Below are 22,205 nucleotides of genomic sequence, written 5' to 3'. Positions count from 1 at the left end.
TTATAACCCCCGATATATGTTCATCATTATATTATTCTCCTTTCCCTTGCTCTTGAACCTACTTAGCTTCTCCATAGCCACAACAAAGCACATAAACCTCACTTTATCAATGGAAGGAAATTCAACAAAAGGCACATGTCAAAGTCATGCTTCATTTTCCCTTGAACCAAATGAGAAGGTCTTGAATAACACCCAAGAATGCAAGAGTTCAAATACGAAAGACAATGATGATAAGGAAAAGGACCAAGAAGAAGTACCGCATGATGAGAAGGTTGAGGTAGAGGAAACGGGACGTAAGAGGCTCAAGAGGCTAAGGGAAGAGGCGATGGAACATGTTAAGATTCCAGAAAAGTGGGGTCATGAGCAATTGTTGAAGGAGTGGAACGATTATACTATGTTTGATGCATTGTTTGCTCCTCATAGATTGATTGTGACTGCTCGTGATGCTCTTATCGCTCATGGACGTAAAGCAAGGTCACAAAGGTTAAGGATATAGATTATTTGCTAATTTCATTTGAATATTAGCTAGTAGTGTTGCTCTTAATTAATGTTCTCAGGCCCTAGCTATGTAGGAGGAATAATGGGTCGTCACTGATTAAATTCAACCTAGCTACTGCTTTTTCCCATTTTGTAATTCATGGAAGAACAAAAGGAAAAGATAAATTAGCATATATTTTACGAGACTGCTAGGATCTATGTCAGTAATTTGTCTTCCTTTTATTATATTTCCGTCATGCACCATATGGTTTCCCACATGTTTGTGTGGGTGCGTGTTCTTTGCTTTCTAGCTGTTGTTGAAAATAGAAACATGCAAATCCAATATGCAATTTTTTAAGAAAACAAAAGGATGAACACCATAGAAGTTTTTTAATAATCTAAATCATAAGTTTAATTTTTTTTCTGAAAGTTGTATCGTAAGCTTGTGTATATCTTTCTCCCTTGTGGTGCTGAGAGTAATAAATGAGGAGATTACTTAAGTATAACCCAGGAATCACCATCGCGTATATATTAGTCTACTTAATTAGTTTTGATTGTAAGTCATGTGCATATATATATATATAGATTAATTAGCGAGAGGTATCTCTCTAATCAATTTACTCTTTCGATCTAGATCTGATCTCCTTTATAATACATGCTTTATTTTATATTAAGAAAACTTTCAACTAATAATTAGAATAGATTAATTCCACTTTAAGGTTGAGACATCATCAAGATAAATAAATTTCTCCAGCAAACTTACAATACGAATTAATCAAGAGTCGAGTATACATTACTTTTTATTAATTTCAATCGTCTAAGTTTCTTTGACATATATATTTTTATTTAGTTCATGTCGAAAATATGGATGGAAACAGGCCAAGCCACCTGCCTGCAGCTTGACCTGGTTTATATTATAGGCCTGACCTATTTAAAATAAAGTCTGGCCTAATCTGACTTGTCCTGTTTCTATCTTTATCTGAAAATTGGTTATATCTAGGTTTAATTTTTTATATTTTTTAATCTCAACTGCAAGTAGGTCCCTGCTGTCCACTCAAGATAAAAATTTAATTTATACTCTTAATTAAAATTATTCTGTGACTTATTCCTTCTAAAATAAAATTTAAACTCCCCTCTTGTTGCATGTCTTTTGTGAATACATGTATGTGTAGATTTTGTTAGGAGTTAAGTTGATCAATTTTACACTCTTTCAACTTTGACCCAAACTCAAACCTTTTTTTTCTACTATTTTTTTTCCTCATTTTTTATGACTTGTTTAAATAATGAAATACACCTTTTTTAAATATCACAAAATAAATAGGATCTCGGAATGAAATATAGTTAAATAAAATATAAAGTTGTTACTAATTTTATTGAAAATAAATAAATTAGAAAATTTTTATATTTGAAAATTGAAATCAAATTCTAAATTTTAATCATGTTCAAGAAATGTAAAGTGTTGATTTAATTATACTTACATACATCAATTTTAAAGTAGTTGCATAAGGTCATTTTTTTTATTTCTTTGGAAAAAATAAATATAAATAAAACATAATTATTCATGAAAAAATATATTAGGAAATTTTTATTTTTATTTGATAAATGAATTCTTACTATTGTGTACCTCTTGGCGCAAACATGTTTAGTCAATACTTGTAAGTTAATTGTTTTAGTTAAATAACATAAAAAGTGATTTTATGTGAGAAATAAATTGATGATTGCAAAAACGTTTAAATAACATGGTAATATACAAATTATTGGAAAAATGTTTTTTTTTTCATATGCATCATAAATAATAAATATTAGACAGACAAGAGGGTAAAAGGCCAAACAATAAATCCAAAAATCTTAAGGTATGTTTAGGAGAATAATTTTGGAAGAGAAAAAAAGGGGAGAACATATTTTTTAATTTTAAATTAAAAAAATTATATATTATTTATAATAACAAATACATTATTAATAGATTATATTTTTATTATTTTATTAATTTATTAATTTATATATTTTTTTAATATTAATTTTAAATATATTTATTTAAAATACAAATTTTACCTTCTCCAAAAATCCCCTTCACAAATAATTTCTTACACAAAAAAAAAAATCCACTTGAGTAAAAATTCATGTAAAATTCGGACCACTAAAATACTGTTAAAGTAGGCATTTGAAAGGCCTTACGGTTAATTATATAAATAGTTTATAACTTCTAAATTTTTTTAATTTAAATTAATAAATTTGTAGTATAATTTATTGAATAAATTTTTAATTTATTTAATCCATAACATGTAGATCTCACCCTCATGTATCTTGGCAGAAAACTAACTCAAAAAATACACAGCCCATCAAACATTGTCGAACTGTTTGGAGATGGGCATAGAGAGTCATAGGGCCCAAAAATAAAATTAAAAAAATGTCATTAGGGCCCAAACAAAGCATATGAATTCATTATATATATATATATATATATATATATATATATATATATATATATATATATATGTGTGTGTGTGTGTAAAATTGACTACACGTATTTATTGTTAAGTGTATTAAATTTTAAAATGTAACTTCATCTACTTATTACTCTATATCTTAAAATTCAAAATGTATAAAGTCATTCACATTGAATCCACTTACTTATTACTTTGTGCAAAAAAATTCAAAACGTATAATTTATGAATTAAAATTATATTTTATTACACTTATTATGTTTTAATTATATTTAAAGAATATTTATTAATATTGATAGTTATATTATGTTACAAACGGCAACATAAATATTTATGCTATAAATTAGCTTAAATTACCGTTATTAAAATTAATTATAATATTTTTTTATAATTTACGAATTAAAATTATTATTTTATTTTAATATAATCTATATTTTATTATGTACTTCAAAAACTAAAATATATTTTAAATTAAAAAATTAAACTTACAAAATTATTAGTTTATAATATATGTTGTTAAATTAAATTTATAATAAAGATAAATTTTCATATTTAAATTATTTTATTAATTCATTAAAATAATCTACATTTCAATATATACTTTAAATATTAAAATGTAATTTAAATAAAAAGTACACATTTAGAAAATTATTTGTTTATATTATATATTGTTAAATTAAATTTAAAAAAAATACAATTTTACATATTTAAATTATTTTATTAAATATTTTAATATAATCAATATTTTAATATTTACTAACAATACTAAAGTGCAATTTAGTTTAAAAATATTACATTTATCAAATTATTAGCTTTTAATATATATTGTTAAATTAAATATCTAATGAAAAGACAAGTTTACAAATTTAAATTATTTTATTAATTATTTTAATATAATATATAGTTTAATATATATTTCAAAAACTAAAACTTACTTTAAAATTAAATAAATTATACTTATCTAATTATTAGTTTATATTATATATTATTAAGATCAAATAAAATAATTTAAAATTATTTTCATAATTTATGAATTATAATCATAATTAATTTATGCTTATTATTTTTGAAATGTATTTAAGAAAAATTCATTAGAATTGATAATTATATAATGTTAAAAATAATAATAACAAAACTACTATAAATATTATTTAATAAAAAATATTATAATTTATTATAAATCATTTAAACAAATTTTAATATTTTTTATGTTAAATATTGAAAATAGAAAAAAGAATATTGATTAAATTGTAAAAAATATTTTTGAAAAAATTTTGTGAAGTTCTCGATTTATTTTTTAATTATAAATAAAAATGTATCTTTGTTTTTAACTTCTATTTAAAGTTTGAATGTTAATTATTGTTTTATATTATATATTATTAAATTAAATTTTCAATGAAAAGATAAGTAAACTATTATATAAATGAAAAGATAACTTTTATTATATTAATTTTTTATTTTTTAAATTTTTATATATCACTGAGTAGGACTTCATCTCTATTTATATAAGTCATGTTTACACAAATTTTAAAAACTTGTTCACGTTTCTTTCTACTGTCATCATTTTTTCTTTGTATTTTACAATTATGTCAGCTGTTAAGAATTACCTACCCACATAAGTATGTGTATTTTTAAGTTTGATATTTTTTTTTTATTTCACTAAATTGTGTTATATATTTCAATTTAATTTTTTAAGTAAGCATAAAGATGTATTTTTTTAAATGATATCATGTATTGAATTTTATTATTAACTGATTAATTTGTATCAAATTTATCATTATTTTTCATGCTTGTGTAGGAGAACAACAAGTTGCAATGAAGATAAATGGACTTTTCTTAATGATTTGAATTCAACAACAAATGATTGTACCAAACTTATATCTCCAACCGTGGAAACAACAAACCAAAAAGAAAGAGAAAATTAATGTATAAATTATAAATTTGTAATGTATTGTTCAAATTTCTTAAATAATACATTAATCTATATTTGATATTTTCTTTTAGGTTATAACTTGAAGAAGATGAAGTAAAAAATGAAGACTAAAAGGCAACAATAAAATATTTAGAAGATTGAATCATTTTTATTGCAATATTGTATAAAAAATTTTAATATTATGTATAATTTGAAAAGTAAAATGTCATCAAATATTTAAATTTTTTATAAAATAATTTTGTTATCTTATTATATACATTTCTCTTACTTTTTTATTATTATTATTATTATTATTATTATTATTATGTATTGACTTTATTTTTAACATAAAATTTGTCTAGATTTTATTTGTGACTCATAAACTTTATATTATATAAACTTTTATAATTTTAATTTATATAAAGATTAATATTTATATTAAATAAAATCATTCTTCTCTTTTAGTTTCTGCCTAAATTTTTATTGAAAAAATTTGAATTACTATTTTTTTTCTCTTCTTCTATTATTTTTATTTTTTTACAATTAATTTAATAGAAATTGATATATCATAATTATGTATAACTTATTAATATAGACAATATTTTATTTATATTTTATATTTAATAATTATGATGATAATAATTGATAAATTATAATTAAGGAAAATTTGTTAAAAATGATGGTTATATTATGTTAAAAATGGTTATATTAATATTGTTATGAATGACATGATGCTTGATAAAAAAATATTAAATTTTTAAATGTAAAAAATTTAAAAAAATTCATTGTGAAGTAAAATTATGCCTAATGAACGAAAATAGTTAAATAGTAAAAAAAAATCTATTAATTTCTTAAGTAACATTTTAATTGATATTAATTTAAATTATTTTATTAAATAGTATATATACAATTTATTTTTTTAATGACAGAATAATATTTTAATATATATATATATATATATTAAATTTATATTTTTAAAATAATTACAGACTTAATTAATATTTTAATAACTGTATAATATATATTTAAATTAAAATTTTATTTAGTTATTTATCAATTTTTTGTAAGATGCAACATATTATTAAATCTATTATTGTCTTAATAAATATTATCTTAATTTTATTAATTCTATTATTACTACATTAACAAATAATTATTTAAAATTATTTCATATTTTAAAATTAATTTAATTCTTTATTTTAATTAGAGAATAATTATAAAAATTTATTGATGTATGTATTAGTATTAATATTATAAATTGTGATAATATTTGCTTATTTATTTATTAATATAATTCAATTGTACACGTATAGAGTTTATCATAACTACTCTTATAATTAATATTTTATCATACAAATTATAAATTAAAATTATGTTTACTTATTTATTAATAATTTTTTAAAATTGTTGGTGATAAATCAAATCAAATTATTAAATAAGAGCTTATGTATCCTATAAAATTATTAAATATTTTAAATTTTAATGAATTTACTCTCCATTACTTGCAACTCAAAGAAGGAATGACAATTATACTACTTCGGAACATTAATCCAACATTAGAAATGTGCAATGAAGCAAGACTCCTTATTAAAGACAATCATTAAATTATGTTGAATTATATTTGCCAAAACTTATATTTAATCATAGTCAATTATATGTTGTATTTATATGTTGGATTGTCTAAAATAATGTCAATAAAAGAAATAAAAATATTTATTATTAAAGAAGATAAACAAATATATAAATACAAAAAATATTGTATAAAAAAAATATTTTATAATCTTTCTTACTGTAATTATATTTAATATAATAAATTTTTTTACCATATTGATATATTTTTATATTTAAATTATATAATTTATATTTTAAAATAAATTAATTTAATAAAAATAAAATAAGCCCGTGTAACGCACAGATATATTTACTAATGTTTATGTATTATAAAACTTGACCCAAAAAAATATGTATTATAAAAAGAGAATGTAATTGGAAAAAGAAGAAGAAAAGTGAAATCAAGTAGAATATAACAAAATGAATTGTTTCATTGTATTTTGTTTGCATATTTAACAGTATCATAAAATTATAACTCATAACATTTTTTTTTTCTAAAAGACTAACAAAGCAATTTATTTTATTTTATTATAAAATATTTTTAGCATTATTCAATATTTAATTTAATTTTATTCTTTTCCCTTTCTTTCAGTGGTATTTCATTTCTCCCAGCATTTGGATTCTGATATGAATTCAATTGTTTTTGGTCTAAATATAAATTCATTTTCTTTAGTTCTAAAAATATGAATTCAGTTTGATAAAAATAATTAATGGAACGCAAGCCTGATTCGAGTCTAGTCGGACTTCAATTTTTTTTTAAAACAAAAATATACATTACTTTTTCCAAAAATAAAAATATTTTATTAATTAAATAATTGATAGAATGCAAAGCCCATTTCAATTCGTGGGAAACCAGGCCCAGCCCATTCCTTTGCCAGCATATATAATTCTGCTACCCGCCGCAAGAAACCCTAGCTAGGATATCGCTTGCGGTACTTTCTCTGCGTTTTGCTATATACTTCTTCTGTTTTTCTCTGATGCTAATTTTCCTTTCTTTTTCTCTTCAATTTTATTCGCAGCTGCCCTAAGATCTGTATCAGCCTAGCTGTTGATTTGAGAAGGCCAAGTTTCAAAGATGAGGTACTTGTACTCTCTTCTTCGAATCGGCTCTGTACCCATTTCTTATCTTGTTTCGGCGTTTTATTATGAAATCAATGCCATTAATCATTTTCAATTGAAAATTGATTTGTACTTTATGCGGCATTTGAGATATTAGAGAAAATCGCCTAATGAAAGTAGTGCACTTGAAAAATCTAGTCCTTGTGGTCTCTGATCTGTTTTGAATGTTTACTGTGTAGTAAGCTTCAGAGTGATGCTCTTAGGGAGGCTATCTCAGGAATCATGGCTGATTCCAAGGAGAAAAGCCGCAAATTTGTGGAGACTATTGAGCTTCAAATTGGGCTGAAAAACTACGATCCTCAGAAGGACAAGCGTTTTAGTGGCTCTGTCAAGTTGCCTCACATTCCTCGCCCCAAGATGAAAATTTGCATGCTTGGTGATGCCCAACATGTTGAAGAGGTAACTAGCTACAATCATCAAACTCTTTTTAGGGATCTTTAATTAGGTGCAATGTTTTGTGCTGTAGGGAAACCCAAGTTTCTAACACTAAGTATTATGCAATAGGTGAAAACTGTAATTGTATAACATAATGTCTCTTGCCTTGCAGACTGTATTTGTTTCCTTCCCATTTAGTTGTGTGCTCTTTGATTTTGTTTTTGAAGTTAGTGATTGTTAGCAATGACTGCCTTCTTTTTAAATAACCATAATATGACACACTGCATCTGTTACTTTGTAACCTCATTTCAAGAGTGTAATGCCGTTCATTAGCTGTTGTTTTACATCGTGAGTTTTAGTGTTGTATTCGGTAATTAGTCATTGTACCCGTACAATGCACCGACAGTTAATCTGTGTCAGTAGTTGTTTGTTGTTACTTAATTTGTTGTATAAATGTCTATTACTCTAATCTGCAGGCTGAGAAGATAGGATTGGACTACATGGATGTAGAGGCTTTGAAGAAGCTAAACAAAAATAAGAAACTAGTGAAGAAACTTGCAAAAAAATATCATGCCTTTTTGGCTTCTGAAGCAGTCATCAAGCAGATTCCTCGTCTCTTGGGTCCTGGTCTCAATAAAGCAGGCACGTTGTATTCTTTTTGGTTTAGGATTTCATTCTTGTACATTCCATAGAGTACTTTACTGATTTGCTTTTGTTTTCATCACTTGTTATCAGGCACTGCTTTCTTTTTGTTAAACTCTGATCTAATTGAGCTGTTTACTTATTGATTTTAAGTACTACATAAAAATCATTTAAACAACTTCCCTTATCCTTGGTATCTTTCTCTATCGATTTCTTCCATTCCCTTTAGTGAACCCTACTGATTTAGGTATTATGCGAGAATTTGCAGGGAAGTTCCCTACACTTGTGACTCACCAAGAATCTCTTGAGTCAAAGGTTAATGAAACTAAGGCTATGGTCAAATTCCAGCTTAAGAAGGTGCTCTGCATGGGAGTTGCTGTGGGGAATGTTAGTATGGAGGAAAAGCAAATCTTCCAAAATGTACAACTGAGTGTTAACTTCCTTGTCTCTCTCTTGAAAAAGAACTGGCAAAATGTGAGTAGTCTACTCTTAACATTGAGTAAAACTGTTGCTTTGTTGCCTTCTATTGTACTGTGCTTTTCTCATTGTAATTTAGAACTTGGTGTAGGAACAGTCTGAAAATATTAGGTGCACCTAGTGCAACCTGCCCTCAGTTTCCATTTTGAATGGCTATGATGTCGATGTATGAAATGGCACTTTTAGTCAGGAAGAGTGATTTTGCAATTGCTGCTTTAATTTGCAACTTTGTTGAATTTTTGCCTCAACATTGGGAAAACGTGACAGTAGCCGACTTTTATATTTTTTTCTGCAATTTTATGGGTTTGATCCTTTACTGCGGATGTGTAGAATTGTTTTTTGTTTCTTCTGTGCTAGGGATTGATCTGGTTGTGCATGCCAATCATCTAAATGTTAACTATTTATTTATTTCAGGTTAGGTGCTTGTATCTGAAGAGTACCATGGGGAAATCGTACCGTGTCTTTTGATAGTTATCGTAATAGATGGACAGAATTCTTTATCATTCTACAGTTTTGTTGGATGAGTTTTTTTTAGTATTTCTTGTAATCGACTTCTTATGTTTTAAGTGCTTTGCAACATTGGATAATTTTAAGGTGCTAATTTTAAGCTACTCGTGTTTTTACTTATATTTACCTTGCTATATGTTTTCCTTTGATGCGCATGCACATATCCTATGATGATGTTGATGTCTGTACGGGAAAGGAAAAGGTCTTCGATTATGGTCTTCATGGGCTAAGTGATGAAGTAAATGTTATGTATAATTAATTTATACATGGTTTTTTATTTTATTAAAACTTTTTTCCCTATGTAACTATTTATTTTTTCCAACACATTCATTATTTGTTATGTCTAAAGTTCTTAAAAAATTTTGTTGTTGCAATATAGCTACATTTAATATTTAGTTTAAAATAGGTTAAGTTTAAATATGTCAACTTAGCAGATAAACTTAATTTTTTTTCCATTTGTATAATGTAAATTCTTTAACAATTTAAATAATTTATAAATTCAAGTAAGCCTGTCTTGTGGTATGAGGAAACAATTATAAACAGTTTGGATATATATAGGTTTGGCATAACAAATGACTATAGTTAAATAACGGATAAAAATGGCTTCACCGTTAAAAATGAATTTAAGACGAGATTAAAAGAAGTAAAATATATTAAACTTGGGTTATATAAATTGAATTATTTAATGTATCTTAATTTATAAAAAAAAGGTTAATTGATGACATTTATGAAAAAATTAGAACACATAAATTTTATGTAACAAAGAAGAGTAATTTATTCTATTTTTTCTAGTATTTTATCTAAACTGATTTTAAATTATGAATATATGTTATGATTAAAATAGAGCAGACAGAAGTAGAAATTATATACATTTATGCTCAGTCCGTGGTGGCGGCACATTGCATGTCTGCCGCCATCCCCATCTAAATAAAAATTAATGTGTTTAGGGTAAATAGAATTTCATTAAAGTCTCTTTCTATATCTTTCAATCCATCATACCGATCTTTATTTTGTTTTTTATTAAACACGTCATTATATATAATAAAAAGTTGAATATTATATATTTTTATTAAAAATTATAAAATGTAATTATACGAATATGAATACACTGAGTGATATTAAATTTTATAAAAATTTATTATGTATAAATTATTGTCATTAGGTAAGTTAAAATACCGTTAATTTTTTTACGATACCTATTTCTGTATTTATAAATTTAAAAGAATATTTTAGAATTTTGTTAAATCAATAATTATGATTATTCTAATATTTTTAAAATTTAAAAATAATTATATATTTTTAAAATAACTCATTAATTTATATTATCTATTATATATAATTAATATAATATTGATAATTATGATTATTTTATATTTAAAGGCCTAAAATGCCCTCATAATAAAAAAATTATTTAATTTTATTATTGTCTTCTGCCAAAAGGTGCTCTCCAGTGAATTTTTGCGCGTTAAGTAAGCGCCCACGTCAACCTGACGTTAAAAGCAATCTAAATCACAATGTACAGGCACTCGCTCGTTATTGATAAGATTGAAAATAAGGTTTTAGATTGGGAACGTCAAAATTCTGAGGAATTTAAGGATTCGACATTTCACTTTATTTTTTTAATTATTTTTAGATAATTTTTTAAAATCTATATTTTTTAAATTTAAATATTACTAAATGTGAATTTAGTTAAAATTAAATCAACATTAAATAAAAGTTGCATATACACGTATATAAAAACATGATATTATATAAAAATTTAATGGACATGTATTACGTAAATAAAATTAAGAAAACATTTTAAATATTTTGAATATGTTTATCACGTTAATAAGTTTTGTTATCTTTTTAACGTATATATTTTAATTAATTATGTGTTATTAATAATATTTCTTTATTTAATAAACAATAGTTAGTATAATATGATGCTGTATATTGATATTAATTTTGTTTAATACATTGTCGAGACATAGTTAAGTTAAAATTGTATAAAAATAAATATTTTAAGTTAAATATTGTAAAAATAATTCTTATTACTTAAGAATGCAAATTTAAATTATATTACCAATATAAATATTTTGTTAATAGACAATTTGTAAGTAATTTTAGTGACTGTGGTGATTGTACGTGCATTTGTTCAAGTAATCTTAATTTATTCCTAGGGTTTAATTCATTTTTCTTATGAATTTAGATTTAACTTTGGTAGATTATGCTTTTCAAAACTCCCAAGCTAGTTTAGGTCCAATTCTTTAGATGAGAGTTATGTGAATTTGTGTTTTTTGAGAGATGAGAAAAATTTGAAGCATAATATTTTTACATGTAACGTGAAAAATATATACGTTTGAAAATAGCCTAAATAGTTTATTTAAATCAAAATTAAGATTCAATTTAACCACAAAACAATTATTAGAGTCTCAGGTTAGCAAAAAAAAAAAAAAAAGAGATAACAGAAAAGATAAAGTGCATAGACTCTTAATAAATACGTAACAAATAAAATTATTCATGTATGGAGACATTAAGTCAACAACTACTTTCAAATAATAATATTTCTTATTTACTTGTTTATTTCACTCTTTCTTCTCTTTATATTTTTTTTAATTTACGATTTTTTAAAAATTTTATTCTAAAACAATATGTAATTTAGTTAATATTAATTAATGTTGAATCTAATTCAGTTTATTGATTGAAATTTACGGATCATTTTAATCTTTTAAAAATTAAGAAAATGTTTGTTTTTCTTTTTAAAAAGAGTAATAAAATATACCCTTAATTTGAAAATAACTATTCTAGTCTTTCTAGAATTAAAATAATTATTTGCTTCACTCTAGGGAGACGAAGGTGGTATTGTGTTATTAACCAATCACAACGTAGTTGTCCTTGACCTTTCAATCGAAGTTTCAAGTTTGGTTTGCTAGAAAAGAAAAATACTGCAAGAGTTTCAGACATGACAATCTTGAAGGATCCCATTTGAAACATTAAAATACATACAAGTGTAGAGTTACGCGATAAAATGAATCAATCATCATGGCTTATGTTGATAGATAGTGATTAGTGAAATCAAATAGAGAATGAGTTTGCAGTAGTTGAAATTCTTTTTGGTTGGACATAACTGTAAAGAAAGTTCGAATAGTTTGCCTTCTATTAATTGTTTATATACACTTTTTTGTCGATTGCTTTATGCACAAGGCTCGTTACTGGGTTCAATCAAATGATAGTATTATTTTTATTTTCTAGTTCCAATCCTAATAGCTCATCATATTCCTTTCAGTCCACTTAAAAACAAAATCAACACCTAATTGCAGCGGAAGTTAAGATGTTTTACTATAAGTTAGTTTTTAAGAATGAGTTACGTCTAATTTTTGAAGAAATGAAAGCTGAAAGATAATTAAGAAATGAGAAATTATTCTTATAAAAGAAAAATATGAAAAATTTGGAAAGAAGCTCGATTTTCACAGAAGTTGTGCGTAACGCGGAAAACGACATGAACGCGCAAACACGTGCCAACATGATGAGGTGTCAGCGTGCTTTAAGAGAGGCGGTGCTTAACACGTGGGCAATACTGAGATCCGCGTATGCGTTTTATAATACTAGTTATTATTTTTCCAATTTATCAATTAATTAAATTGCTGTTAGCCTGTTCCCATTCAGAAATTTTTTAGGCTTTACCACTCTGTTCGTACTTCTATTTACACTTTTAAAATCAATCATCACTGTTGTTTTATTATTGAATAAAAATGTTATTTAAGCATCCCAGTATATGTTATGAATACAATATTATATTTTATTTACAAAACAAGTATCTTACGTAAACTCGTTCATGTATAATAATCATGACTGAGAAAAGGATAACACAATATAATTGAAAAAGAGGTTATGATGATTGCGCGTTCATATTCTTTCAAAAATACTAACCATAACCATAATCATTGTTAAGAAATTTAAATTATTATTAATACCCTTTAATTATATTTTTTAATTTATTTTATCATTATCTTCACTAAAAATATTTATTTACTCTTTGAGAACATTGATTAGTAAAATCATATTCTTTTGATTAACTTGGTCTTCTACCTTAGATTAAGTAAATTATGTACTAATGCAGTTAAAAATATTAAAAGTTAAGGTCTTCTTAAAAATCAATTATAAAAATAATTCAAAATGTATTAAATATTTATTTATTTAATGTTTTAAGTATTTTAATTATCATTTACCTAAAATTTATTACTATTTAAAAACGAATGTAAGCCATTAAAACAAAATGGGGACAGTAACGGAGGAAAGTTATAAAACATATTTTTCTTATGAGTTGCAAGCTCTCGCGAAACTTTCCATAAACGGACGGGTCCTTCTTTGTAAATATCAATAAAACTATAAAAGTCTCTGACATCGGAAAAATAAAATAAAATCTCACTATGTCGGTGATTTGGCAGAGTCTAAATAACCGAAATATTTTTGCTATTTTCTTTTTTTTTTTACATATTTTCTAAACATTTTTTTAATCATTTTTAAGAGTAAATATTAAATAAAATATATTTAGTATTTTAAAATATAAAATAATTATTCTATTTAATAATTTGAAAATTTTTAAAATGTAGAAGTAAAAAAAATTAAATTTATTCTATCGGGACAAGAGTATTTACGTACGTGTAAGCTAAAAAGTGGATATATAATAATGTCAACAACTTAGAAAGAGAGAGAGGGAGACCAAATTGCATAGCCTAGTTTTCACATAAAAACAGAGTTGCTCTGTTTATATATATATGTATGAGATATGATAAACTTTGTTATGTGGCCAACCTTGGACCTTCAGCGGGGTGGTCTTGGTTGGCGGTTATGTCCAAGATCAGATCAGTAATGGCAACATGTTCCTTCCTATTCAGAGGATTATTGCTTCTTCTCACGGTTTCGGGTTTGTTTTCTTCTACTAACTTGTCAACTTGGGCATGATTCCATTTGTTCCACCGAAAGTGAATGAATTTTAGAATTTAGGAAACAAAATAAAACACAGCTTTTGTGTTGTGGAGCAATCTTATTCTGCCCTCGTTTTCTTCGTAATGGAACATTCGACCCTACTTGAGTTGTGATAAGAATACTATTCCTTTTAGCTTTCATGGAATGGAAAAGAGACCACAATGTGTGCTCAGAGGAATTAAACATTAATTTAGCTTTCTGATTTTGTCAATTGTGTTCAGTATATATTCTCCAATCTCCACACAATTTATGTCTTTCTCTTTTGTCAACTATCTATTTTGAATTGTGGGTTTGCCTGTTTGCACAATCTTCTTTCCATTCAACTTCAAAGTTTTTTTTCTTCTTCTAGAGATTGATTGTTAATTATAGCTCTTGAGCATTGTAAAATAGAATTTTTGGATTTTAGGTCTGTCAAATATTCTGATATTTCAAGCTATGTTTTCAGATTTGTTTGAGCAAACTAGAGGCATTAATTTTGGAATCAACTACGGGCAAATAGCCAACAATCTTCCATCTCCCTCACGTGTGGCTGTTCTTATAAAATCTCTGAATGTCACCAGAATCAAACTCTATGATGCTGATCCAAATGTTCTATCTGCATTCTCCAATTCAGATGTAGAATTCATCATAGGACTTGGAAATGAGTATCTCCAAAGCATGAGAGACCCTTCCAAGGCTCAGAGCTGGGTTCAACAGCATGTTCAACCTTACATTTCACAGACCAAAATCACATGCATAACTGTAGGAAATGAAGTCTTCAACAGCAATGATACTCAGCTCACAATGAACCTCCTCCCTGCAATGCAAAGTGTGTATAATGCCCTTGTTAATCTTGGACTATCTCAACAAGTTACTGTCACAACTGCTCATTCTTTCAACATTTTATCCAACTCTTTCCCTCCCTCATCTGGCTCTTTTAGTCAAGATCTGATACAATATATCCAACCCCTTCTTAACTTTCATGCTCAAATCAAATCACCCTTCCTCATTAATGCATATCCTTTCTTTGCATACAAGGACAACCCAAATCAAATTTCCTTAAACTATGTGCTGTTTCAGCCAAATTTAGGGTCCACTGATCCAAACACCAATTTACATTATGATAACATGTTGTATGCTCAAATTGATGCTGTCTATGCTGCCATGAAAGCACTGGGGCATACTGATATTGAAGTCAGGATTTCAGAAACTGGTTGGCCTTCTAAGGGTGACCCTGATGAGGTTGGAGCCACACCAGAAAATGCAGAAATATATAATAGTAATTTGTTGAAGAGGATAGAACAGAAGCAAGGCACTCCTGCAAATCCATCCGTTCCAATTGATATTTTTGTCTTTGCACTTTTCAATGAGGATTTGAAACCTGGTCCTATATCAGAGAGAAACTATGGCCTTTATTATCCTGATGGTACCCCAGTTTACAACATTGGGCTACAGGGTTATCTACCAGAAATGGTTATAGAATCCAAATCCAATGTAAGTAGACACATAAGAACTCCACATAGTTACTTATCTGTCAAAAGCTCCATTACCTTTTGATTTTACAATTTGTCTGAGCGTCAATCGATTCTAATCAGATTGAGTAATTATGGATGTCTCTGATATTGTCATTGCTGTTAATGAGCAGGCTTTGGCTATCAATTTTCTCATCTATCTACTTACATGCTTGGTGTTGGCCTGGGAGCTTTCAAGATAGTGGTCGGGAATATAATAGAACAAAGAAATTCAATTCCTATAGATCATTCTTTTACAAGCGGAAGTAGTTGAAGGTGAGGATAAATTTAACTTTGTCCCTAAATTTTTTTATTTGCAAATGTTTATCTTTATATATATTCCAATTATGACTATGGTATCTGCTGGGATACCGTAAATTTATTTCCATTCATAGGTCATATGCTAGCTAGTTCAGCCTGAACTTCTAATGAATCAAATTTACCATATGATGGAAAATTCAAGGGCATAAGAGATGGAAAGTGTGTGAAAAAAATTCAAAAGCGTTTTTGATTCCTCCTTGTTAGTCTTTGACTTTTTAGTAGTACTAAGGAAAATAGTCTGAGAAATGATATGATGGGAAAGTTTTGGAACCATAGCTTGCAACAGTAGTGCCTAAATGTAAATGGTATCTCTTTAAGAAGAACCTGTCAAATGCTGTCCAATTGGTGCTTGGCGCATGCACCAAGTGGATTCGGGTAACCACCCCGAGAAAACCTTCCTACGTTGCTTATTATTTTTGTTAAAGAAATGGTGATGGGTCTCCATCTTTCTTATCTGCCACTTGCAATCATGCATGTGAATCTTCTCGTGAATAAAATTCTTCTTGTCTTCAGCAATACAAAAGTCCAAATTCGGTTATATTAGACACGAAAAGAAAAGCCTTCAGGAACCCTCCTGCCAGATAACCATGCCTCATGAATTTTGTCCATGGTTTTTAACCTTATCTGAGGTGGGTTCCCCCCTTTTCCACCACTTTTCCCTTCTTTTCCCTTATACTAGCTTTTATATTCCGAGCGTGTGTCTATATTCACATTTAAATCACAATACATTTATGTCTACTTTATTACTATTAGTTAGAGCACTTATGATTATAGATTTTTGGGTGATCCAAAACTCATGTTAGATTTTGGGTGATTAAGAACTATCTGATTTTAATCACTCACACTTTGTCACGTGTTTAATTTTTATAAAAATGCATATGGAAATATGTAATGAAATAATCAATGAAATGGAGAGATAAAAATAAATAAATAGTGTTGTACAAAAGTATTATGAAAATAATGTCACTCATGAAGTTATTAGTATTAGTTGAAGTTTATTATTACCTAGCATGTCCTAAGGAAGGAAGACAGAATTATAGGAAAGGGGAATTGGGATGGAGTGTGTTAGAAGGAATTGAATCTCTCCACTCAGTAAATATCCACAATTCTTATTAATTGAGCTACCAAGAGGGGGCTATCGTAAAAGTTTGTTAAACCTAAAAAGTTGAGAGATTCTATTATGCAGTATCTATTTCTATTTATTTTAAAGTTTAATAGAATTAATTTTTTCTCTCTATATTTTATTGAAGATAATGATGTCAATTTCTGATAACAATCTTAATTTTAAATCATTAATATAATTAGAACATATATTTATATCAAAATATTTTTTATTAAAAAATGTAAAGATCGTTTTTCTTACTTTAAAATAAATATTATGGCAACGAGTGATAACTTGTGCTCCCTTGAAAAAAATTGCTTTGTGTGAACTGTACTTAGGTCAAACCATGCGTTACATTAGATGATGTTGTTGCGTATGATTTGCAACTTAGAAAACCCCATCGATTAGTGGAGTGCAATTGTGAATGGAGAAAACATTGATTTAGAATTCTAATGGCGCTTCTTTGTTGGACGAGAATCATGTCATGTGGAAGATTGTATAATATAAGAGTCGCAAAAAGTAGGCTGGAGGCAGCTGTTAGAGATGGCTTAGGTGTATTGTATTGAATTTATAGATTCTTACATCAGCGCACCATTCATATGGGATGAGATTGACAGGTAGGCACAGCCACCTACAAATTTCAATGCTCAAATAGTGATTGCTATCTTCTTCCATGCCTCAACTTTTGCTGCATTAAAGACATTTCGCTTTTCTGATATTGTTCTTCACAAAGCAAATATCTCCATTCTCTACTCCTTACTTTTACACTTTTTTTTAAAGAACTGGGAAAATGCACCCCAGGAACATGTTGAAAACCTAAGCGTAAATTTAAAGTAACAGTTATATTTACTAATGTTAAGGGTAAATATAAAATTAAACATCTACTTATGAAAGGAGGGCAGAAGAGGAGAAGAGGAGAGTGATGAAATTTTATAGAGATAATTTTATTTGATTAATATAAAAATTTATCTTTCTTTCAAATCTTAATTTTTATTGAGGGAAGTTAAAGTTGAGTAAGAAGAATATTTGTATCTTTCCTTTTTCTCTCCTCTTTCTAAACCAAACATAAAAAATTATTAAAAAATCCCTCTCTTGTTTACTTCCACCTTTGACAATTTTTTAAAAATGATTTTCTGGAAAAGGTGCATACATGTTACTGACTTAATATTGATGCATCTTTGCAGGGAGACAAAAGCAGCAGATTTTACCCCCTATTTTGAAGGCAAATTCTACATTTTTCGAACAGTTGATCGAGCTTGAAGGCTTAGTTGTTCGTATCACTTAAATATGGTAGCTAAAATCATTCATATAATTATTGATTTCACAGTTGAGTAACAATCAAAGGTAGAGCCCACAAAATTGGAATTGTAATTCGGAGTATAGGGATTCTTTTGACAGAAAATTGATATAGATAGAAGATTTTCTTTTAAGACAGAAAGAAAAAGAGAATTGTGTTGTACATGTAGAACAAAATGTTACTACCTTGTTTTTTTTTTTCTTTTGTGTGTGGCCTCTGTCAGCAAATTTGAAGCTCAAAATTTAATATCACTATCTGTTTTCGTCTATAGATGCAAATATTGCTCATCATTCACGCCAGTTCGCATTAGTTCTTTCATAGTTTTCAAATGGAGTTAAGAATAAAATAACTGAGATAAATAATGTTCAGATTAGTTTGCAAGCAACCATTATTTTTGTCCTTGAAAAGTTTATTATTTTTTTGGTGAATAGTTTATGATTTTTATATTTTATTTTTCATTAATTTTGCTTAAATAAGTATTTTAAAATTGTTTTTTGTTACAAAATAGTCTCTTCAATTTATTTTTTTCATTTGGTCTCTCTAAATATTGTAAATTTTTATTTAATTTTTCCTTTTAAAGGAATCAAATGAAAATTTATGAGAATCAAATGAAAACATTGTGTTATTTAGAGGAATCAAATAGTTTTTTTTAAGATATTTAGAGAGACAAAAAAAGTTATAATAAAATTAGTTGATAAAAAATATATCATAAAAGAATCCATTAAAAAATTTTAAATATAAAAGACTGAATAAGAGTTTATAAATTTTTTACAAACTAAAAAGTTAGTTAAACCTAAAAATAATATAATGGAAGTTACTTTAAATTTGAGTTTCTTTACTTTGAAGCATTGATTAGAGGGGGGGACCCGTGCTTAAAAAATGTTGGGCTTTTGGTGAGAAAAAACAACGAAGTATTACAAAAATTATGAATACGAAATTCAAGGCCCGCTTAAGAAAACGAAAGTTTACCAACTACTTGAATGATTGCTCTAATCTAATGTGCTTGTGATCAATGGGTGAATTTATGATATCGTAGACATTAAGTTTAAGCTATGATGATAAATTTCATAAATGAAAAGCAAATCTCACACCGTAGTAACTGCATTATTGCAGATCAAGAAGTAGTACTTGACCAAGAAAAATGATTAAAAAATAGTAGGTAAACTTTTTACCATAAAAACATGTTTACTTGAACTTTGATGATACCTGTATTCTGTTGGGAGAATGGGAATTAATGGATAGACTACGACCAAAGACCGGGTAAAGTGAACAACGAAAATAGTAATGTAACATATATTTAAGAGTTTATCCAAAAAAATTATTAATTTAATAATATTTTTCGAGTACATGAAAAAATTCACAAATTTTAAGAATGCATGAAAAATTATAAAAGGTAGGTTTAAATATGTTATAGTTTCTATAAACGTAGGTTATTTTGTAATAGATCCTTATAAATATTTTTGTTAGAATTAGTTTCTATAAAGTTAGAAATTTATAATTTAGTCCCTACCGTCAACTCCATTCTCTTAAGTGCTGAGTTAGGAGATGAGAAGCTAATTTAGCACTGTCACATGATATATCATGTTTTTTATAAAATAATATTTTATTATTTAAAATAAATATTTTAAAAAAAGTCCCTAAACAAGTTATACAAATTTGTAAAAAAGTCTATCTTCTTCTCCATTCCATTAAGCTATCCTAACTCCCCCCTTTACACCTTTTTATCAAGAAACTATTTTATATTCATTACTCATCTTTCATCAACCATTTCTCTTTCTAGATTGGCTTTATTTGTTGTTAGATATTAACTTGCAAGAATAATCTCAAAATGATGATTATTGGACACAAATTGAAATCATTCAAACTCAATATGCTACTGTTGACGCAACGAGAAAAAATTATGTGGTGAGAGGTTAGTTTCAAATGAGATATTTTTTGTATCTTTCTCACCTATTGTCGAAGTCATCTTTAGTTATAATGCCAAAGACAATAGATTCAACAAATGCCATTAGAAACAAAATACAAAATAAGTAGATAAACATGTACTCTGTGCCAAATTTATGCTTTCAACATAACATACTGTATCATCGTAATTGGATGAAAGAAGTAGGAGGTCGACAAAGAAGAATTCATTCTTCATTATCTTTACTATATGCCCCATATTTAGATTCTTGCACTTAGTATATCCAAAAGTCCCATACCCTTTATGTGCTTTAATTCTTCTATTATTCACCTCAATATCTAGCAGTAAAATATCGTACTTCCTCCCTTACCCCTTCCTATTCCCCATCGGCACCACCCCCTTCTCCACATCCCCTCTCCCACCAACACCCACACCCTCACCCATTTTCATTCCTCTCACTCATACCACTCCTTCCTCACCTTTTTTCATTCTCCCATCCCCACCACTTCGATCCTCAACCCACTCCCTTGTCTGCACCACTCATTCATGTCTCTTTATTGTAGCTATTACAGAGTTTAATTTTGCCTACAAATTATTTTGCAGCTCACAATTGTTTGAGGGTAAGGGAAGAGGGAAGGAATAGGTTAAAGGGAAGGGCACAAGCACAGAGTTGAGAGAGAGGTGGGAATTTAGAGAAGGTACAAAAATGAAGATGGGAGAAGAGTAATAGTGGAAGGAATGTGTGACAATGAAGTTAGGGATGGTGTAAAGGAGAGGGGAAGGGTGAGGTAAAGGAGAATGTATAGAAATGGAGTTGGGAGAAGGGAAAAAGGTATATAGTAGACAGAAAAAGGAGAAAGGAAAAGAGAATGAACTTTTTTACAAATTTGTAAAACTTGTTCAGAGAATTTTTTTTAAATATTTATTTTAAATAATAAAATATTATTTAAAAAATAACGTGGCATGCCACATGGCAATGCTGAGTTGACTTTTCGTCTGCCAGTTTAACATTTAATAAAATGGAGTTGACGACAATGACTAAATTTTAAATTTTCAACTTTACAGAGATTACATACTAACAAAAATATTTATAGAAATCTATCATAAAACGATATACATTTATAAGGACTAATAACATATTTAAGCCTAAAGTAAATTTTTTTTTGTAATTATAAAACGTTCCTTTTATTTTAAAATGAAAATATAATTTAAAAGTTGATAAAGATGTATTTTTAAAATAAATAATTTATTTTTCAGGTTTTGAATTTCTTTAAAAGTTTAAATAAACTTGATAGTATTTTAATCAAATTATATTTCTGTAAAAATTATTTAAATGTACCTTCGAATGCTATCAGTATAAGCAGTTGGTTATTATTCAATTAAGGTATAAATCTATATGACTAGATCATTGATTGTTAGACTCGATGTAATCAAATTCGAATGTTTTATTAATGCAATGATGTAAGAGTTGGTGAATGCATAGATAATGGTTGCTCAAACTTCTTCAACGGAATTCAATGAATGCTAACATGCTATTAGCTTTGGAAAAAAAAATTT

General features: G+C 27.0%; 3 protein-coding genes across 5 annotated transcripts; all 3 read left to right on the top strand.

Annotated features, from left to right (window-relative positions):
• The first annotated feature begins 8 nt into the window (after positions 1-8).
• Positions 9-752, top strand: LOC113855347 (protein BIC1-like). The gene has a single exon (XM_027486961.1). It carries the CDS (start codon positions 17-19, stop codon positions 494-496), a length of 480 nt encoding a protein of 159 aa, XP_027342762.1. The 5' UTR covers positions 9-16; the 3' UTR covers positions 497-752.
• A 6,603-nt stretch (positions 753-7,355) lies between these two features.
• LOC113854771 (60S ribosomal protein L10a) lies at positions 7,356-9,916 on the top strand. Of its 2 annotated transcripts, XM_027485983.1 has the most exons (6): positions 7,356-7,376; positions 7,464-7,524; positions 7,743-7,962; positions 8,415-8,580; positions 8,849-9,054; positions 9,472-9,916. In XM_027485983.1, the coding sequence occupies exons 2-6, from the start codon at positions 7,520-7,522 to the stop codon at positions 9,523-9,525; spliced, it is 651 nt and encodes a 216-aa protein (XP_027341784.1). In that variant the 5' UTR covers positions 7,356-7,376; positions 7,464-7,519; the 3' UTR covers positions 9,526-9,916. The 2 variants fall into 2 exon arrangements, with proteins under 2 accessions (XP_027341784.1, XP_027341783.1); XM_027485982.1 differs by having other exon boundaries at positions 7,367-7,524; positions 9,472-9,664.
• A 4,345-nt stretch (positions 9,917-14,261) lies between these two features.
• LOC113855140 (glucan endo-1,3-beta-glucosidase 14-like) lies at positions 14,262-19,012 on the top strand. 2 transcript variants are annotated; one of them, XR_003502831.1, is made up of 4 exons: positions 14,262-14,473; positions 14,981-16,008; positions 16,160-16,301; positions 18,633-19,012. XR_003502831.1 is itself a non-coding variant. In XM_027486641.1 (3 exons), exons 1-3 carry the CDS (start codon positions 14,398-14,400, stop codon positions 16,226-16,228), a joined length of 1,173 nt encoding a protein of 390 aa, XP_027342442.1. In that variant the 5' UTR covers positions 14,361-14,397; the 3' UTR covers positions 16,229-17,031. The 2 variants fall into 2 exon arrangements, 1 of the variants encoding a protein (XP_027342442.1); XM_027486641.1 differs by lacking the exon at positions 18,633-19,012 and having other exon boundaries at positions 14,361-14,473; positions 16,160-17,031.
• Positions 19,013-22,205: the final 3,193 nt, after the last annotated feature.

This window comes from Abrus precatorius, unplaced genomic scaffold, assembly GCF_003935025.1.
Source record: "Abrus precatorius isolate BTA unplaced genomic scaffold, Abrus_2018 Scaffold11, whole genome shotgun sequence".
In the NCBI taxonomy this organism is placed as follows: domain Eukaryota; kingdom Viridiplantae; phylum Streptophyta; class Magnoliopsida; order Fabales; family Fabaceae; genus Abrus; species Abrus precatorius.
The sequence above is the reverse complement of the archived record's forward strand: the minus strand, read 5'-3'. Positions and strand labels throughout refer to the sequence as shown.